We start from the raw sequence: 20,897 nt of genomic DNA, 5'->3' as shown, positions 1-20,897 counted from the left end.
TAGATGATGAAAGTAAAGCTAAGAGAGTTAATATGCCACAAAGTTGCATAGGTAGTAAGTTATAGAGCTGTTTTGAGCTCAGATCTGTCAAGCATAGAAGGACACTATATTGTTTCTTCTTAGTGCTGCAGAATTCACTTTGCTCATCTAAACATGACCATTTACCAACCTGAAATCTCTACCTGTTTTTTTTTTTTTTTTTGAGACAGAGTCTCACTTTGTTGCCCAGGCTAGAGTGAGTGCCGTGGCGTCAGCCTGGCTCACAGCAACCTCACACTCCTGGGCTCAGCAATCCTACTGCCTCAGCCTCCCAAGTAGCTGGGACTACAGGCATGCGCCACCATGCCCGGCTAATTTTTTGTATATATATATATTTTTAGTTGGTCAATTAATTTCTTTCTATTTTTGGTAGAGACGGGGTCTCGCTCAGGCTGGTTTCGAACTCCTGACCTTGAGCAATCCGCCCGCCTCGGCCTCCCAAAGTGCTAGGATTACAGGCGTGAGCCACCGGCGCCCGGCCTTCTACCTGTTTTTTTAATGAGATGGGGTCTTACTAATGTTGCCCAGGCTAATCTTGAACTCCTGGCCTCAAATGATCTTCCTGCCTTAGCCTCCCAAGTACCTGGGGTTATAGGTGTGAACCACTGCAACTGGCTACCAAGCTGAAATCCTTTTTTTTTTAGACAGTGTCTTGCTTTGTTGCCCAGACTAGAGTAAGTGCCATGGCATCAGCCTAGCTCACAGCAACCTCAAACTCCTGGGCTCAAGCGATCCTACTGCCTCAGCCTCCCCAGTAGCTGGAACTACAGGCATGCACCAGCTAATTTTTTCTATATATATTAGTTGGCCAATTAATTTATTTCTATTTATAGTAGAGACGGGGTCTCACTCTTGCTCAGGCTGGTTTGGAACTCCTGACCTTGAGCAATCTGCCCGCCTCACCTCCCAGAGTGCTAGGATTACAGGAGCGAGCCACCACGCCTGGCCCCAAGCTGAAATCTTAAGCCTCAGTTTCCTCATTTATAAAAAGGATTGCCTATGTTATACGGATATTGTGAAACTTTTTTTTTTTTGAGACAGAGTCTCACTGTGTTGCCCAGGATAGAGTGCTGTGGCATCAGCCTAGCTCACAGCAACCTCAAACTCCTGGGCTCAAGCAATCCTTCTGCCTCAGCCTCCCGAGTAGCTGGGACTACAGGCATGCACCACCATGCCCGGCTAATTTTTTCTATATATATTTTTAGTTGGCCAATTAATTTCTTTCTATTTTTAGTAGAGACGGAGTCTTGCTCTTGCTCAGGCTGGTTTCAAACTCCTAACCTCGAGTAATCCACCCGCCTCGGCCTCCCAGAGTGCTAGGATTACAGGCATGAGCCACCATGCCGGGCCAATATTGTGAAATTTAATTAAAAATATCTGTCTGGAATATTTTACTGGCTTAATCTGAAATGGCATTTATGTTAGCATCTGTTAAAACTCTTAATAACATGTTAAAGAAATACCTCCTTTCAGGAATATTTGAAAACAAAGCCTTCTTATCATCACATTCATTTTTGATATTTTGAGGATCAGGATTCTCTGATGATGTAATTTGTCTTATGAGGCCCATGGCATCATTGTTTTGAGACACAGCTTTGCTGATAGACTTAGGTGTTTTAAGTCTTTGAGAAGGACGTTGAGAAGAGATAGAAAGTCCTAGAAGATGAAAGAAATCACCTTAATACCAAAAAGTTCTTTCATTCACTTTTAATTATAAATAGGAAGACAATGTAAATCATACCAATACCCCATACCAACTACCCTCTTTTTCCTATCAAATAATGTTTGTTAAAGACAAATGGCTGGGACTTCTAGTTAAAGATAGTATTGAACACATACATTAGCCCCTGCTCCCTTTTGATGTCCCACTCCTATAACATTAACAGATAATCTTAAAAGGCAGGACTATTCAAGGACAAAAGACACTAAAGAAGAGAAAATAAGAAGAATATTTTGGAAGCTGTATTGTAGAGTGGTGAGTAGGATATTACTTAGCAGACTTAAGAAAATGATTCCTAAACCACCAATCAGGAAAGATAAGAATCAACCCAATTTCTACACAGAACCCCTCAAAAGAATTGGTAGCTCCAAGAATTGATAGCTCCAATTGGTAGCTCCAAGTGTTGGTAGCTCCATCTCAGGAGGTGGAGATGATAATGAAGCTATAGGCCAGGTGTGGTTTATAGGCCACCTGTAATCCTAGCACTCTGGGAGGCTAAGGTGGAAGGATCGCTCAAGGTCAGGAGTTTGAGACCAGCCCATGCAAGGGCAAGACTCCATCTCTACTAAAAATAGAAAGAAATTATCTGGACAACTAAAAAAAACACTATATATATATATATATATATATATATATATATATATATATATATATATATATATATATATATATTTTAGCAGGACATGGTGGCACATGCCTGTAGTCCCAGCTACTCGGGAGGCTGAGGCAGAAGGATTGCTTGAGCCCAGGAGTTTGAGGTTGCTGTGAGCTAGGTTGATGCCACAGCACTCTAGCTGGGGCAACAGAACCAGACTCTGTCTCAAAAAAAAAAAAAATATATATACACACACATATATAAAATGAAGCTATAAATAGGAGGACTGGTTCAAAGTCAGTTTAAACAACAATTAGAGCTCAGATTCCTTTCCTTATTCTGCACAGCAGAGCAACTGTCAACATCTCCTCCATACCACCCAAAACAGAAAACTAGAGATTTCCTGAAGAAGGTATAACAGAGGATCTCTGGTTTAGGCAATATCAGTTAGAATTGAGAGATTAGGGTACTGTATGGAAAATAAGAGGAGTATGTTAATATTTACAAATAAACTGTTGAGATACTCAGCTTTCTTCCCTAGCATGGCTCCTGAAACACTGGTAGCCAGAATTATAACTTTTAGGCAGCACATAAGAAGTTATCTACTCTTGGGAATCTGAGTAGCCTATGAGAAGACTTAAATGCAGTGATGTATAGGTTCCCAGCATAATGGCACAGCTAACTTGATCCCGGAGTAAAGGCCCTACCCATGTGCACAGAGCTTCTAGCCAGCTCTCTAATACAAGAGATAAAACCAGAAACAAACAGATGAATGTATCTTGAAACAAACACTGACTATTGGGGTGGGGGTATAAAAGCTAAAATTAATATCCTTAGAAAGAGACTGTACTTATGAAGTAAGTGCAAAATGCTATAATATGGAACATTCAGAGAATAAGACAGAGCTCTTGGGGAAATGATAACCAGCATGAAAATTGAGGAAGTCTCCCAGGAAGTAGAAGAAAACAGTAAGTCCAGCAAAGAAAGATAAAATCAGGAAAAAATTATGTTTTTCTGGAAAAAAACAATCAAACTTTGTTTAGAGAGAGATGGTAAACAAAAGACTCCAATAAGAATTAAAAGTGGTTGCCTCTAGGGACTGGCAAGTGGAATAGAAGGGGTTTCTTGGACTAATGCTTTTTAACAAACCTCACATAAACTATGTGCTTTATATTATAATTAAGGCTCAATTTTAAAAGATCAGTTTGTGCCATAAATCTTAATCTCCCTATCCACAAGGACTGAGTTGGGTACATGAAAGAACAGAGAGTGATCAGCTCATAGCTGTGAAACTTCTAGGGTCCTTGAGAAGTACCAAGGGGCCATGTTAGTAGTTGAGGGGGGCAATTCCAGGATATGGCCTATAATAAATAATTTCAATTGAGATAAATAAATTCAATTTAATAAAAGCAGTCTGTGAAAAATAGCTATTAAAAATGCAGAGTTAGAAAATCATAAGAATGGCTTTTTGAAGTATTAAAAACTGCTTTAACTGGAATATTTTTAAATTGGGAAATTAGTACATTTGCTACCTTTTTAAAAGACTTGAGCAAAAGTTTGAATACAAATGAAAATAAAGCAAAACTTACTTCCATAAGCTTTATTTTAAAGTATAGCTAGATAAGTTATATGATGGTTTGATGCCCAAATTTCCTTGCATCTTAAATTCTAAGCCAACTTCTAACTGACCAGAAAAAAAAAATATCACTATTTCTCATGCTTATCATTTCTCTTACCTCTTGGAAGCCTGTGACCTTCCTCATAGATTGTAGGGTTATGTGGTAATTACAAATGTGAAATTACTTAGAAAATATAAAAGCAATTTTAGAAAACATATACTTAAACTAGTATAATCATACCCATCAAAATGTGATTTGGATATGTAAGTGAACACATAGTCTATTTTCTAGAAATCACAGAGAACTTATATCTCTTCATGGGAAAACTACTTTTCACCTCTTATATAAAACTCTCATCCATCCCACATCTGTATCTTAAGTAGCCAAAACTAATAAAAAAACTAACCTGAGAATGATTTAATGGGACTTTCAACTCTGAAAAATCCAGCATCAAATACTATTTTATCAACTTCCTTTGGTATTACAGAGGCTGCTGCCTCAGCATGTTCTTCCTGTTTAATTTTCTCTCTCATTGCATTTTTTATGGCAGCTAGGCGATTTCTAGCAGCAATTCTTCCACTATCATCCTGTTTTGGTTTACTTGCTATACCTGAGACAATTTTTTTCTGTAAAGAGAAATTTACAATTATTAAAGCTGCTCATTACCATCTTATGGGAAAACACAATATATACAATTTTTATTTGTCAATTAAAAATTTATTTTTAAAAAGAAAAATATATAAAATATATATATTTCACATATTCGTCATGTATTTATTAGGTTCCTAGTATATGCTCAAAATTCTAAGCTTAAGAAGGAAAAGGACAAAGTTCCTGCCCTCAAGAAGTTTGCAGCTCAGTGGAAGAAGCAGACAAGGGGTGTAAGAAGGATAAATGTCATGTTAGAGATATGTTCAAAAGGCTATAGGACATCACAAGGATGACACTTAAACCAATCTTCAGAGAAATCAGGAAAGGGTTATAGGAAGTAGCATATAACCTAAAATCACAGTTAGTGAGACTAAGATGGGGTGAGGAAAGGGCTAGAGAGAATTGCATGTTTACAAAGCCAGAAACAAAAGAAAGCACAGAGGAGTTGGCAGGAGATAAGCAACAGCTAGATTATAAAATCTCTTGTATGTAATAGCTTTAATGAGCTACATTTATACAGAGGACAAAGGAATAGAAAGCTATTGGTGAGTTTTAAGCAAGAGATTAACATTATCAAATTTGTGTTTTAGAAAGATCACTCTGGCAACAGCCTAGAAAATGGACTGGAAGGGTTACAGGCCAATCAGGAAGAAGACTACTGCAACAATACTGGGAAAAACGAGGGTAGACTAAGGAGGAAGAGTTGGGATAAAGTGAACAGGTTCAAAAGATATTAAAGACGTAGAACTGAGAGGACTTAACTGATCTACTGGCTGTGTGTGGGAGGTGGCGATGGTGAAACAGAACGAAAAGGACCTAAAGAGACGCTCGTGTTTCTATTTTGAACAACTGGTGGGATAGTAATACCACTCTTTGAGACAGGGAAAAATTGGTGTGTGTGGAGATAATTTCAGTTTGGGATATATTGATTTGTAAGATATACTGAGTCACGATATATAGAATTAGAGCTTAGTAGTAAGTATGGTTTGAAGTACAGATTTGGGAATCATCAAAGGGTGGGGAAAACTGTACAAGAAGAATATGGAAGGAGAGAAAGTGAGTTTAAGAGTTCTAAATATCAAGAGATAAATGGGAAAACATACTTGCAAACATGACTGAAGAATGTGTAAAGAGAGAAGGGGAAAATTAGCAGAACATAATTTCAAGGAAGAAGGGGTAGACTATATTTAATACAGCAGAAGGGTTAGATTTTTATAATTAAACATCTAATAATTTCAGCAATTAGTGGATTAATAACCTTGATTGTAACTGTTCTAGAGGCATAGAGAAGGGTAAAACTGAATGGCAATGAGTTGGAGAGATAAATGGGAACCAAAATAGTAAAGACAGAGTTTAGATAACTTTTTCAGAAAGCTTGTCTATGATGAGAACAGAGGGGTACAAATAATTATAGGGACATATAAACACCACAAGTTGGTTTGTTTTAATGTAAACAAAGATAAAGCACTTAAACATGTCTAAAAACTGATGGAGAAGAGGGGGAAAAAGACAAAACAGATTAACCGATGGAATGAGAGATTAGTGAGTAAGAGGTAGGAGGGAGTGGTTTCAAAGCACAGGTAAAAGATAAGCTTTATTTTATTTGTTCAATAATCTTAACAGCAACCTATAAAATACAGTAGTGGGAGAGAGACACCTGGTGACGACAGGCAAAATTACAAGTCTCTATAATATAGCAATTATCTGTATCAGTGATATTAATATTTTCAAGACTAAGTACTCAAAAAACTAGACTTTAATAATAGAGTAGCATCCTTCATTATTTAGTAGATTTGAAATTCATACAATCAACTTAGTTACTGTCCTCAGGGTCCTTGTCATGAGACTTCATTAGTGAAATAATTTTATAATAAGGTTCTTTCTAACATTTTAATGCCTTAAATTCCTAAAATCAGATTCAAGACACTATTTATTTGGATTACATAGCATGAAAAAGTATCAATCTAGACAACCTGAGTTTATAGCCACAGGCATTTTCTAAAATCATCAAGAAACCAAACAATGCTTGCTTTGAGAAGTGTCCACCTAACCCAAAAACTTTGAGTTAAAAATATTACTGTCAAGAGAAAAAAAATGATCAGAAATAGATAAGAATGCAGTCTATCATGTTAGCAAAGCAAATTTTATAGAGAAAATAAGAAATTTTACAAAATAAAGTGCTGTATAGAGAAAAAGGTATTCTAAAGAGCCATTCCTCTTCTATTTAAAAAACTCTCTCATTCTGAAATCTATCACATCAAAAACATATAAAGCAGAGAGAGCACAGAGCTTACTGGTTAAGAACATGGATTCTGGAAGAGAAGTCCAGCCTGAAACCCAGCTCCACCTTGGACAAGTGATTTAATCCTTCTGGGCCTCAGATTCCTCAACCACAAAATGGGGATAACATCACATATCTCATAGGAATGTTGTAGGGAGTAAATGAGTTGTTAATAATACATGTAAAGTACATGGACTACTTACTATTCAGTACATATCAAGCATTATATAAATTATCTACTACTATTATTACCAACAAAATCTAAGTACAGTACCCACTATCTGGTAACTGAGAAGACCTCTGGGTACCTATTTCAATCACAGCCTCTACTTTCTTCTCTCCAGAAATAAGCACCTTCGATTCATATTGATTTCTTTACTCTTTCTTCAAAGGCAATCAGGATATTGTAATATATGGAACTTACTTTATAAAATAAGAAATCTGAAGCTAAATATTTTTAAAACTTAAAAACAAAAATCGAGTAGAAGAATCTGTATTATAAGTTTGGATATAAAACCCACAAACTTACCCGGAAGACTTTTTTGCTTGTATAATTATTGTTTTGCCACCCAGATTCCTCAAGTTTGGTCAGATTGTCGAATTTCTGGTTTACATTTTCTATCTGTTAATACAAAAAGCACAAGTTTATCTCATTAATGTTAACCATATTAAAGTTACAAACATTCTCGCCACCTATCTGTTCTGGCAAAAAAAAAAAAAAAAAAAAAGGAAAAAAAAACCCAAACTAATGAACTGAAGCTTCTAAAAAAATTGAGAACAGTGACTCTGAACTGGTGAGTTACTAAAATTAGATCGAGTCATTTTCAATTTAATGTTCAAATCGAGAATTTTTATGGTAAAATTGTTGTTACTTTTGGTATTAAAAACCTCCAAAAATCTACATAAAGGATGTCATATATGAATAATTCTCAATTATTTTGATTGCTAAAATGGTAGGAAAGATATCCTAAATGTTTTAGTTTCTTAAATTATACAATGTGAACACTTTTTAAAAAAATAATTTATTCATTCCCCTGCTAAAGGACATCTTGGTTACTTCTAAGTTTTGGCAGTTATGAATAAAGCTGCTATAAACATCCATGTGAAGGGGACATAAGTTGTCAACTTATTTGGATAAATGGCAAGGAGTGACGTTGCTGGATCACATGGTTGGAGTATGTTTAGTCTTCCAAAATCGATATAACATTTTGTATTCCCACCAGCAAGGAATGAGAGGTTATGTTGCTTTATATCCTCACCGAACATTTGGTGTTGCCAGTATTTTGGATTTTCATCATTCTGACAGGCATAAGTAGTATCTCATTGTCGTTTTATTTTATTTTTCTTGAGACAGAGTCTTGCTTTGTTGCCCAGCCTAGAGTGAGTGCCATGGCATCAGCCTGGCTCACAGCAACCTCAAACTCCTGGGCTCAAGCAATCCTACTGCCTCAGCCTCCCGAGTGGCTGGGACTACAGACATGCGCCACCATGCCTGGCTAATTTTTTCTCTATATGTTAGTTGGCCAATTAATTTCTTTCTATTTATAGTAGAGATGGGGTCTAGCTCTTGCTCAGCTGGTTTCAAACACCTGACCTCGAGCAATCCACCCACCTCGGCCTCCCAGAGTTCTAGGATTACAGGCGTTAGCCACCATGCCGGGTCTGTTGTTTTATTTTGTAACTCCCTAATGACAACCACACTAAGCATCTTTTCATATGTTTATTCACCATCTGAATATTTTCTTTGGTGATGCTTCTGTTTAGGTCTATTGACCACCACCATCCCTTTTCTTGAGACAGGGTCTCACTTTGTTGCCTAGACTGGAGCGCAGTGGTGTCATCATAGCTCAGTGCAACCTCAAACTCCTGGGCTCAAGCGATCCTCCTGCCTCAGGCTCCCAAATAACTGGGACTACAGGCACATGTCACCACATCAAGCTAATTTTTAAATTTTTTTGTAGAGACAGGGTCTTGCTATGTTACCTAGCCCTGAACTCCAGGGCTCAAGTGATCCTCCTGTCTAGGCCTCCTAAAGTGCTGGGATTATAGGTGTGAGCCACTGTGCATGGTCTTTATTTTTTTTGAGACAGGATCTCACTGTGTTATCCAGGCTGATCTCAACCTCTTGGGCTCCAGCTATCCTCCCACTTCAGCTACCCCAGTAGCTAGGACTACAGATGTATAACCACTATGCCTGGCCTTTTGTTCTGTTTTTTAATTGGCTAGTTTCTTTCTTGTGTGGCTTTTTTTTTTTTTTTTTTTGATACAGAGTCTCACTCTGTCACCTGGGCTAGAGTACAGTGGCTTACCATAATTACTGCAACTTCAGACTCCTGGACTCAAGTGATTCTCTTGCCTCAGCCTCACAAATAGGTGGGACTACAGGCATGCACCACCATGCCTGGGTAATTTTTCTATTTTTTATAGAGACAGGGTCTCAGTCTTGCTTGCTCAGGCTGGTCTTGATCATATTACTGACTTTTTTTTTTTTTTTTTTTTGAGACAGAATATTACTTTGTTGCCCAGGCTAGAGTGCCATAGCGTCAGCTTAGCTCACAGCAACCTCAAACTCCTGGGCTCAAGCAATCCTGTTGCCTCAGCCTTCTGAGTAGCTGGGACTATAGGCATGTGCCCGGCCTACCATGCCTGGCTAATTTTTTTCTATATATATTAGTCGGCCAATTAATTTCTTTCTATTTATAGTAGGGATGGGGTCTTGCTCTTGCTCAGGCTGGTTTTGGACTCCTGACCTCGAGCAATCCGCCCACTCAAGCCTCCCAGAGTGCTAGGATTACAGGCGTGAGCTACTGTGCCGGTCATATTACTGACTTTTAAAAGTTCTTTGTGTTGGCCGGGCGCTGTGGCTCACGCCTGAAATCCTAGCTCTTGGGAGGCCGAGGCGGGCGGATTGCTCAAGGTCAGGAGTTCAAAACCAGCCTGAGCAAGAGCGAGACCCCGTCTCTACTATAAATAGAAAGAAATTAATTGGCCAACTGATATATATATAAAAAATTAGCCGGGCATGGTGGCGCATGCCTGTAGTCCCAGCTACTCGGGAGGCTGAGGCAGGAGGATCGCTTGAGCCCAGGAGTTTGAGGTTGCTGTGAGCTAGGCTGACGCCACGGCACTCACTCTGGCCTGGACAACAAAGCGAGACTCTGTCTCAAAAAAAAAAAAAAAAAAAAGTTCTTTGTGTAGATACTCAGAAGTGGCAAAAAAACAAATATTCTTTGTGTATTTTTGATAACAGGCTTTTGTCAGAAATGCCTTTTGCAGATATTTTCTCCCAGTCTGTGCTTGTGTTCTCATTTTCAAAAATTCAAGTAGATGAATTCCAGGTGAGCTTTAAGATGGCTAAGAGGCATCTGGTACTCCTCCCTCTCCATAAGGAAGAATCAAAATGGAAAGTAGATAATCACACTCTGAAAAGATCACCTAAGAGAGAATGCTGGAATTCAATAAAGAAGTGACAGGAAACACCTAAGGTAAGGAAGGAGAGGAAAATGAGGCAGCTTGCTTGCCAGGGATCAGCTAGGAGCCTAGAGAGGATCCTCAAAGCGGCAGGGTTGGGGGAAGGAGTGAGCAACCCCCAGCAGTCCATATTCCTACCACAGACTCCTGCAACTTGAGCCATGAGAAAGTCCCCCAACCTATGTGGGCCTCGAGACTAACGCAGAGAATGTACAACAGCATTGCTCCAGTTAGGAAGCTCACACTGGATCCCACACCCCCTCCCTTAAGTCCTAAGCAGCTACAGCAAGGCCCCATGTTGAGAGCTCACTCCCACCAGACTGCATCCTGCCCTGAAGCCCAACAGCCCCTGCATCTCCACATCCCTGGAGCCCCACTGATATAGCATACCTGCAGCTGGCTGCTGCTCCCACCAGGGCAAAAGCACAAGCCAATGGCAGCAACCTCACTGCTCCCAGTAACAGAGCTGCCATATTTAAAAATACTCTGAGGAACAGCTACCCTTGCTTAGAAGTGCCATCTGGGGCTGAAGCACACACTCCCCAGCTGCCTGTTTAAGGCTGGTGCCATTAAAAGCAACCCCACCCTCCCTAGTAGCAGGGGCACAGTGCAGCTGCTGCTATCCCATCATAGTATTCTGCCAGAGACCTGGGGATCTGCCCCTGCTTACCATAGCCGGGTGCTGGCATGCATCACTGGGCATTCCTGTGGAAAAGCCTACCCAGTCCAGCTCCAACACACTCCCTCCCCCAATGCCAGAGCATGCTGTCTGGTGGTTTGGCTATTGCCTGCCCCATCCACCACTGTTGGCACTTGAGCACGCCTCCTAAGGTCCTGAGGATGAGCCCACTCAACCTGCTGCTACCACCACTGTGCGCACCCACCTGCACGTGCTACTCATGGGCCTGAGGACTGACTCGCCTGCCCAATTTGTCACAGCCACTGCCAACACCAGCACAGGCTGCTTGGGAACCAAAGAATTGTCCCACCACTACTATAGTTATCACCCATACCATGTCCGCTGCCCAGAGGACCCGCTCACATACCTGGCCCACCACTGCCTCTGCCGGCACCCAAGTAAGTGCCTGGAGGCCCAAGAATTGGCCTGCCTAGATCCACAAACAACAGTTACAGTGTACACCACTCAGAAACCAAAGGACAGGAATGCTTGGCCCTGATACCACTGAAACCTGTGGGGACCGAAAACTGACCCACCTGACATCTCAGTCTGCAGCAAAACTTCACCACACCTTCCATGAACAACCACACCCTAAGCCACTGAGAAAAATCACACACCACTGATGCTGTTTATAGCCAAATACACATATATATTTATCTGTTTATAGCCAAAGAAATCATGAGAAGACTAAAAGCCAAAGTGCTCTACTAAACCTCTAACATAGATATGCCTTCAGGAAAAAGTCATCCCATATGAAGGCAAATTCAAGAAATGGGAAGAAGGCCGGGCGCGATGGCTCACGCTTGTAATCCTAGCTCTTGGGAGGCCGAGGCGGGTGGATTGCTCAAGGTCAGGAGTTCAAAACCAGCCTGAGCAACAGCGAGACCCCGTCTCTACTATAAATAGAAAGAAATTAATTGGCCAACTGATATATATATATATAAAAAAAAAAAAATTAGCCGGGCATGGTGGCGCATGCCTGTAGTCCCAGCTACTCGGGAGGCTGAGGCAGAAGGATCGCTCCAGCCCAGGAGTTTGAGGTTGCTGTGAGCCAGGCTGACGCCACGGCACTCACTCTAGCCTGGGCAACAAAGCGAGACTCTGTCTCAAAAAAAAAAAAAAAAAAAAAAAAAAAGAAATGGGAAGAAGTAACTGTCAAACCAGATGCACAGATATTAACATAAGGACATACGAGACTTGAAAATGCAAGAAAATGTCACATGTCCAAAGGAACACAATAATTCTCTAGCAATAGATTATAATGAAAAAGGAATTTGTAAAACCCTCCCCCCAAAATTCAAAATAATATTAAATAAGTTCAGTGAGATACCAGAGAACTCAGAAAAATAATACAAAGAAATCAGAAATTCAGGACATGAACAAGAAATTTAACAAAGGGATTAGATACCATAAAAAGAACCAAATAAATTTTGGAACTGAAGATTCATTGACTGAAATATAAAATACATCCAAAGCTTCAACAATAAATCAAGCAGAAGAAAAAATTTCAGAACCTAAAGACAGGTCTTTATTTTGTTATTTATTGTAAACAAAGTGTGTTTTAGTTTATTCAGACAGAACACTGTGCCGCAGTTTAAAAGAAGCAAACAGACAGCAACATACTACTGATATGCACAATACCACAGACGAATCACAACATTATGTTTAGTGAAAAAGTCAGACATCAGACTCCAATGGCATGATTCCATGTATGCAGAGGTCGAGAATAGTGATGCCAATCTCTATTTATTAAACCAGAACCACCACTGCCACATGCTGACATGCATCACTGGGGGTTCCTGAGGAAAGGCCTACCCAGTACAGCTCCAACACACTCCCCTCCCTGAGGAGGGGTGCAGATGGGAGAAGGTGGGGGCTTCCTATGGAAACTGTGCCACACCTTGAATGGGGTCTTGCATCCCCATTTATTAAAACTCAATAAGGCTTAAGATCACACATTTTAGGCCGGGCGCGGTGGCTCACGCCTGTAATCCTAGCTCTTGGGAGGCCGAGGCGGGCGGATTGCTCAAGGTCAGGAGTTCAAAACCAGCCTGAGCAAGAGCGAGACCCCGTCTCTACTACAAATAGAAAGAAATTAATTGGCCAACTGATATATATATATAAAAATTAGCCGGGCATGGTGGCGCATGCCTGTAGTCCCAGCTACCCGGGAGGCTGAGGCAGAAGGATCACTCGAGCCCAGGAGTTTGAGGTTGCTGTGAGCTAGGCTGACGCCACGGCACTCACTCTAGCCTGGGCAACAAAGCGAGACTCTGTCTCAAAAAAACAAACAAACAAACAAAAAAAAAGATCACACATTTTGGCACATGTAAATTTTACCTCAATTAAAAAAAAATACTGGAGGCAAATTTGCAATTTGCCCACAGAGTTGTCAAAATTAATTTGATATCACGGGAGTGTGGACACTGTATTTTCTTTTTATGGATTCTTTTTCAAAAAACCCCACAAAACCCAACAAAGGGGAAGGAGTCTTCATCCTACCGAATGGCTGCCCCTGGCAGGAGCGTCCTGGCCACTTCAAGGGCATGTCTTCTTTTTGAGATAGTCTTACTCTGTTGCCCGGGGCTAGAGTGCCATGGCATCAGCCTAACTCACAGCAACCTCAAACTCCTGGGCTCAAGCAATCCTCCTGCCTTAGTCTCCTGAGTAGCTGGGACTACAGGCATGTGCTACCATGCCTGGCTAATTTTATTTATACATATATATAATATATATATATATATATATATATTTTTAGGTGTCCAGCTAATTTCTTTCTTTCTATTTTTTTTTTGTAGAGACGGGGTCTCGCTTTTGCTCAAGCTGGTCTTGAATTCCTGAGCTCAAATGATCCTCCCGCCATGGCCTCCCAGAGTGCTAGAATTACAGGTGTGACCCACCACGCCTGGCCCAAGGTCGCTCTGATCCAGAAAAGAACATCCATGGCTGGGCCTAGCACCCTGGGCCCTCCCTGCAGCCACCTCGCACATCTGGCAGCTTATTTTGAAATCTACATCTGTCTCCCTCCTCTGAAGCCTGGTGTCCCCTGCCCAGGCCCCAGGGTCCTGCAGCAAACTTGCCCACTTGGGGTCTCTCCCAACATCCTGGGAGCTCTGGCTGAAGGCCAGCAGGGGGCTGATGCCCCAGAACAGACCCTATGAGCCAGGGGCAGATCCAAGCTCAGCAGATGGGCCCCAAATGCCTGGGGAATACAAAGGGAAACTGCAGCTGGTGGGAACAGAAGACAGGTCTCTAAAAATAACCCACTCAGACAAAACTAAAGAAAAAAAGAATAAACAAAGCCTATGGGAAACAACAAAGTGATCAAATATTCAAATCATCAGGGTCCCAGAAGACAGAGAGAAAACAAAAGAGATAGAAAACCTATTTACCAAAATAGGGCTGGGCGCAGTGGCTAACGCCTGTAATCCTAGCACTCTGGGAAGCTGAGGCAGGTGGATTGCTCGAGGTCAGGAGTTCGAAACCAGCCTGAGCAAGAGCGAGACCCGTCTCTACTATAAATAGAAATAAATTAATTGATCAATTAAAACTATATATGCAAAAAATTAGCCGGGCATGGTGGCACATGCCTGTAGTCCCAGCTACTCGGGAGGCTGAGGCAGGAGGATTGCTTGAGCCCAGGAGATTGAGGTTGCTGTGAGCTAGGACGCCATGGCACTTACTCTAGTCTGGGCAACAAAGTGAGACTGTCTCAAAAAAACCCAAGAAAACCTATTTACCAAAATAATAGCTGAAAACTTCCTCAGTCTAGCAAGAGATTTAGACATCTATGTACAGGAAGCTTGGAGATTCTCAAAATGATGTAATCAAAAAGGCAATCTCCCTGGCACATTATAATCAAACTGTCAAAAGGCAAAGGACAGAATTCTAAAGACAGCAAGAAAAAAAGCACCTAATCCACTATAAATGAACCCCCTTCAGATTAAAAGCAGATTTCTCAGCAGAAACCTTACAGACAAGGAAAAAAAGGAATGATATAGTCAAAATGCTAAAAGAAAATAATTATCAGCCAAGGATATTATATCCAGCAAAGATGGCCTTCATCAATGAAGGAGAAATAAATTTTTTCCCCGACAAGTAAAAGCTGAGAGAATTCATCACTGCTAGACAAGCCCTACAAGAAATGCTGAAGGGGCTGGGCACGGTGGCTCACGCCTGTAATCCTAGCACTCTGGGAGGCCGAGGTGGGTGGATTGCTCGAGGTCAGGAGTTCGAAGCCAGCCTGAGCAAGAGCGAGACCCCATCTCTACTATAAATAGAAAGAAATTGGCCAACTAATATATATAGAAAAAATTAGCCGGGCATGGTGCCACATGCCTGTAGTCCCAGCTACTCAGGAGGCTGAGGCAACAGGATTGCTTGAGCCCAGGAGTTTGAGGTTGCTGTGACCTAGGCTGATGCCATGGCACTCACTCTAGCCTGGGCAACAAAGCGAGACTCTGTCTCAAAAAATAAATAAATAAATAAATAGAAGGCTTCCTAATATCCCATTTAATATTCTAGGTACCTAAGCAGCTACCATTACCCCATTTTACTACTGTTACACTATTTCCAGAAAGAAAAAGAAAATTTTTTTGAAATACTTAACCACATACCTGAAAACTAATCATATCCCAAAATCCATCCAGATCTGTACAGGTAGTTTCCTTTTCACCTCGTTTATATTCACAATCATTCACTAGTCCTTCAAATTGTTTGAACCTTTCCTTCATAAGGAGTCTTGTTTGACCAACTGCTGTGCGAATAAGATCTTTAGCTAAAGGAAATAAGAGGTTTTTTAAAGTCAAAGGACAAAACAGGACCTTTTATTGCAAGCCAGGCAACTGGTAAGACTTCACCCCAAATATTTTTATGGAGTCAAATTCTTCAAGCAAAACAAAAAATATCTACCACAAAATTTTGTCATATAAATACTGAGTATTAACTGTTTGCTTCAATTCCTGATCTAAATTTGCAACATTCACTCTCATACATATTGCACACGAACAGCATTCTACTTCTCCTTGTATTCAACCTCAAACAACTCATTGCATGTAAGTATCTAAGAAGGACTTCACACTGACAGCACAAAAACAATTTTTTCTAAACAGCTTCCCCAGATAAGATTAAGGAACTTTTCATAAAATCTTTTACATATAAATTTAGGTACTTTTCATTCAAAAAATATTTTTGTATAAGCAATACCAGATATCAATATCATAAAGTCATATAAAAAATTAATAATAGATGTCTAAGTTAAAAGACTAACAGTCAATATTCGAATTACTTATATTTTTAAGTCATATACAATTTTAGCACAGAGATATTAGGGAACATATGTGAAGATATGAAAAATTCTTGCTATTTTGAATAATGAAACTATAAAATTGGACAACACTAGATTTTTATGTTTTAGATAAAGATAGCCATATTAAAAGTAACAAAGCTAAACATCAAAAAACATATTTCCTCACCATCATCTGGAATGTCCAATTCAAGCTTCTTGTCCCACTCAAGGCAATGTGAAGTTAATTTTGCAGTTTCTGACTGGAGGATATTTCTAAAATTATGACATACATTTCAGTTTTACAAGCATTTCTCACACTAGGGTCTAAGTATTAGCATCATGACACTATGATATTTGGAAGTTATAAAATGTAGGCACAATATTAATTTTCCAGAGTTGATGTTTAATTATTTTATGAACTGTGATTTATTAAAATCCATAAATACAAATTGATACCATGTGTACATCCATCCTTTGACATCTAAAACTTACATGGACAGATGATACTAAGAACCCATATTTCTAGTGTGTTCTGCTTTCATTTTTCGGAGGCTGTCAAGAGTCAACCATTCCTTAGTGTGCATTAGATTCTCTATTATTGTCCATGAAACTAAGGCCAACCCAACTGTCAAGAGTAAGTTGAAGCTAAAGACTGTTAAATCTGATTACAGTGATAGAGCCTCACACATTCTAATTATTAGGGTTTGCTTGTCTAAAGACAGTGGTGCTCAACTAGGATCAATTTTGCCCCCCAGGGGACATCTAGTGATGTCCGGAGATATTTTTGTTTGTCGTGACTGGAGGAGAGCTGTTGGCTAGGGATGCTACAAAACATCCTACAACGTACAGGATGGACCCCCACAACAAGAAGTATACAATCTTGAATGTCAATGTGGCCAAAGTTGGGAAATCCAGGCCTAAGAAAAGTTTCTATATAAAAAAGCATCCTAGCATGTGGAGAAACTGGAATCCTTGTACACCGTTGGTAAGAATGTAAAATGTTACAGTTGCTATAGAAAACATTATGGCAGCTCCTCAAATAATTTAAAACAGAAGTACCATATAATCCAGAAATTCAACTTCTGGGTATATATCCAAGAGAACTGAGAGCAGGATCAAAAAAAGATATTTGCACACCTATGCTCATAGCTATTAACAATATCTAAAACATGGAAACAAGCCAAGAGTCTGTTGACAAATGGATAAGCAAAATGTGTGTGTGTGTGTGTGTGTGTATGTATGTATAGTTAGCCTTAAAAAGGAAGGAAATTCTGACATGTTCAACAACACAGTAGTAACTTGAGGATATAATGCTGAGTGAAATAAGCCAGTCATAAAAAGACAAATACTATATGATTCTACTTATATGAGATAGCGTATTCAAAATCATAGAGGCAGAAAGAAGAATGTGTTTGCCAGGGGCTGGAGAAGGAATGGGAAGTTATGGTTTAGTGGGTATAGAGTTTCTTTAACAAGATGAAATGAGCTTGAGGCCAGGAGTTTGAGACGAGCCTAAGCAAGAGCAAGACCCTGTCTCCGCTAAAAATAGAAAAATTCGCCAGGCATGGTGGTGCACGTCTATAGTCCAAGCTACTTAGAAGGAGGATTACTCAAGCCCAGGAGTTGGAGGTTGCAATGAGCTATGATGATCTCAACTGTACTCTAGCCAAGGACACAGAGCAAGACCCTGTCTCTGGAAAAAAAAAGTGACAATCATCTAAAGTCAGTTTCTCCCTAACTCACCTGCTATATTAAGGGTAAAAATATTTTGATTTAGCCTAGGTGTGGCAGCTCACACCTGTCTATAATCCCAGCATCTTGGGAAGGTGAGATGAGAGGATCATTTGAGCCCAGGAGTTCAAGATCAGGCTGTGCAACAGAGCCAATTCCTGTCTCTATAAAATATTTAAAAAATTAGCAGGGCATGGTGGCATGTGCCTGTAGTCCTAGCTACTTGGGAGGCTGAGCTGGGAGGATCACTTGAGTGCATGAGTTCCAGGTTGCAATGGGCTATGTTCATGCCACCACATTCCAGCCTGGGCGATAGAGCAAGCCCCTAATTTTCAATTTTGGTTTTAAATGTCTAGACGTCAATAAAAAATTCTTACACTAAAAACAAACAGACAAACCTGAAATATGGCACATCATGTTGTGGCTGAGATATCTGTCCTTCATTTATTTCAAGTGATGAGACCTCTTTTATTGGAATGACATTTGAATTTTTAGTTGTAGCTTCACTATGATTTAAGACATGTTCTGTAAAGAAAATATTACATATGAATTTCAAAGCAGCAGTTCCTAAAATGACATCTCCCACAAAAACACATTTTTAAAATCCTTTTTTTAAAGGATTTAAATCCTTTTAAATCCAATTTTTTCAATGTTGAATTTTAAAATTTTATTTCTGCCTCAATTATTTCACTTGTATTTCTAAAGTGGCTCTCAATATTTTTAATTTCTTCCAATTTACATTTATTGTACTTTTCTTCTTAGTCTGTATTCTTCATTTCAACTCTATCTTTATCCATGCTTTCCCATCTTTTCTAACTCTGAGGTTACACCCCTAACTATATGGTGAAAAAGAGATCTAAAGAAATCTGAGAAGTAATAATCCAGAAAGGTAAGTAAAAATTTAATTGAAATACTCTACCTTCATTCCAAACTGTCAGAGAACTCAAAGGACTTTGTAATTTATTTGAATCTTGCTGTACTATCTTGGTAGCGTAAATTTTACATTTTAGTGCCAAAATTTCTTTTGTTGCTTCTTGAGTCTTATCACTAAAAACAATAGCAAAAATATACTTCATGAAACATGAACTCCATATATCTAATTGAAGGGTTTCAATATTGTATTGCTTTTTATTAACTAGTGACAATATAGAAACATCTCTAACTTTTAAAAATGTATTTGGTAGGGGGAGAATTTTAAATTGCTTGAGGTCAGGAGTTTGAAACCAGCCTGAGCAAGAGCGAGACCCCGTCTCTACTATAAATAGAAAGAAATTAATTGGCCAACTAATATATATAGAAAAAAATCAGCCGAGCATGGTGGCGCATGCCTGTAGTCCCAGCTATTGGGGAGGCTGAGGCAGGAGGATTGCTTGAGCCCAGTAGTTTGAGGTTGCTGTGAGCTAGGCTGACTTCATGGCACTCACTCTAGCCTGGGGAACAAAGAGAGACTCTGTCTCAAAAAAAAAAAAAAAAAAAAAAAAAAGAAAAGAAAAGAAAAAGAAAAAGAAAAAAAGAAAAAGAAAAAACTAGCTGGGCATGGTGCATGCCTGTAGTCCCAGCTACTTGGAAGGCTGAGGCAGGAGGATTGCTTGAGCCCAGGAGTTTGAGGTTGCTATGAGCTAGGCTGACGCCATGGCACTTAACTCTAGCCTGGGCAACAAAGTGAGACTCTGTCTGAAAAAAAAAAAATAAAAATAACTTTAAAAAAGCACAGGCCAAATCTAAGAAAGGCATTCATTACCCATTTTAGTAAGGGACTTTTTACTAATTAAGACTATATTCTTACTCTTCTGTTTTCAAGGGGGTCCAGTTGTAACTGGGTGTCAAGAAAGCATTGGCACTTCTGGGAGTCATGGGTGTTACTTGATAGGTCTTCAGACCATCCAGTGGCTGAAACATAAAATCTTTAGGTGCAAAGGAATTCTTCCCTTTCATTTTTGCAGTATTGGCCTTAGGTAAGTTTTCCATTTTTGATGAGACTCCATCTGGATCTATTCCATTTATCATACTAGTTTGTGAATCCAAAGTATTTTCTTCACTATCAATTTTGCAAGAAATACCCTAGGATGTAAGTAAACACAGTAGAGTAAGAATTTATCTCTTCTATGGATACATGCAACCAATTTGTACAGGCCTGATAATGTGACAATTGAAATATATGTCCCCTGTACAAAATTTGAGAGACAAAAACATATAAATTAAATGTATAAAATGGAATCAGAAGAACAGCTACATTAAACCACTGCTGTGATCTGGGAACAGAGAATTCTTATTAAAAGACTAACACCTCTTAGGTATTACAACAAATTAAAATATAAGAAAATTAACATGGATTCTGACAGCGCTTTATTGGGAAAAAAAATAAAAAAATAAAAAGAAAATTAACATGGAAAATGTATTCAACAAATACGTATCTTTTTACTTAAATTATGCTAATACTTATAATGGTTTGACAATTAGGAATCTAATGTTTATTGAATGACTACTATTGTTAAGAACCAAATCCTTTTGTTAAATAAACTTAGATTATAAATAATCCTATCACAAGAGCAATATTTTTCAGTGTGACATAGAAAGATCACATAAAATACAAAGCACATTTCTTCAAGTTGATTTGTCACTTGGTATTTAAACATATTAATAATTTTTAGAGTTTCTAAGGGTCTGATTTTTAATGAGATATGAGCTTGAACCAGGGGTATTTCAACCTGTACAAGAGTTTGCATGGTAACACCATCCCTGAGGCCAGCATCACAGTGAAAGTAAAAACTAGTGATAATCCTTAAGGTGGAAATAAATCTCAAGGGAGGAGCTATGAGGTCCA

General features: G+C 39.3%; 1 protein-coding gene across 2 annotated transcripts in view; it reads right to left on the bottom strand.

Annotated features, from left to right (window-relative positions):
- The window catches only part of DLGAP5 (DLG associated protein 5), a 50,734-nt gene that overhangs the window by 7,101 nt on the left and 22,736 nt on the right, over positions 1-20,897 (bottom strand). For both annotated transcript variants that reach the window (XM_076004018.1, XM_076004017.1), the window contains exons 8-15: positions 19,860-20,134; positions 18,993-19,120; positions 18,472-18,598; positions 16,530-16,615; positions 15,672-15,832; positions 7,435-7,527; positions 4,380-4,599; positions 1,503-1,695 (exon numbers count right to left, since the gene is read on the bottom strand). In XM_076004018.1, coding sequence (XP_075860133.1) covers positions 1,503-1,695; positions 4,380-4,599; positions 7,435-7,527; positions 15,672-15,832; positions 16,530-16,615; positions 18,472-18,598; positions 18,993-19,120; positions 19,860-20,134 — 1,283 coding nt within the window. The remainder of the gene's footprint in view (positions 1-1,502; positions 1,696-4,379; positions 4,600-7,434; positions 7,528-15,671; positions 15,833-16,529; positions 16,616-18,471; positions 18,599-18,992; positions 19,121-19,859; positions 20,135-20,897) is intronic.

Source organism: Microcebus murinus, chromosome 6, assembly GCF_040939455.1.
Source record: "Microcebus murinus isolate Inina chromosome 6, M.murinus_Inina_mat1.0, whole genome shotgun sequence".
NCBI classification, from domain to species: domain Eukaryota; kingdom Metazoa; phylum Chordata; class Mammalia; order Primates; family Cheirogaleidae; genus Microcebus; species Microcebus murinus.
Note: the sequence above shows the minus strand (reverse complement) of the source record. Positions and strands in the feature narration are given on the sequence as shown.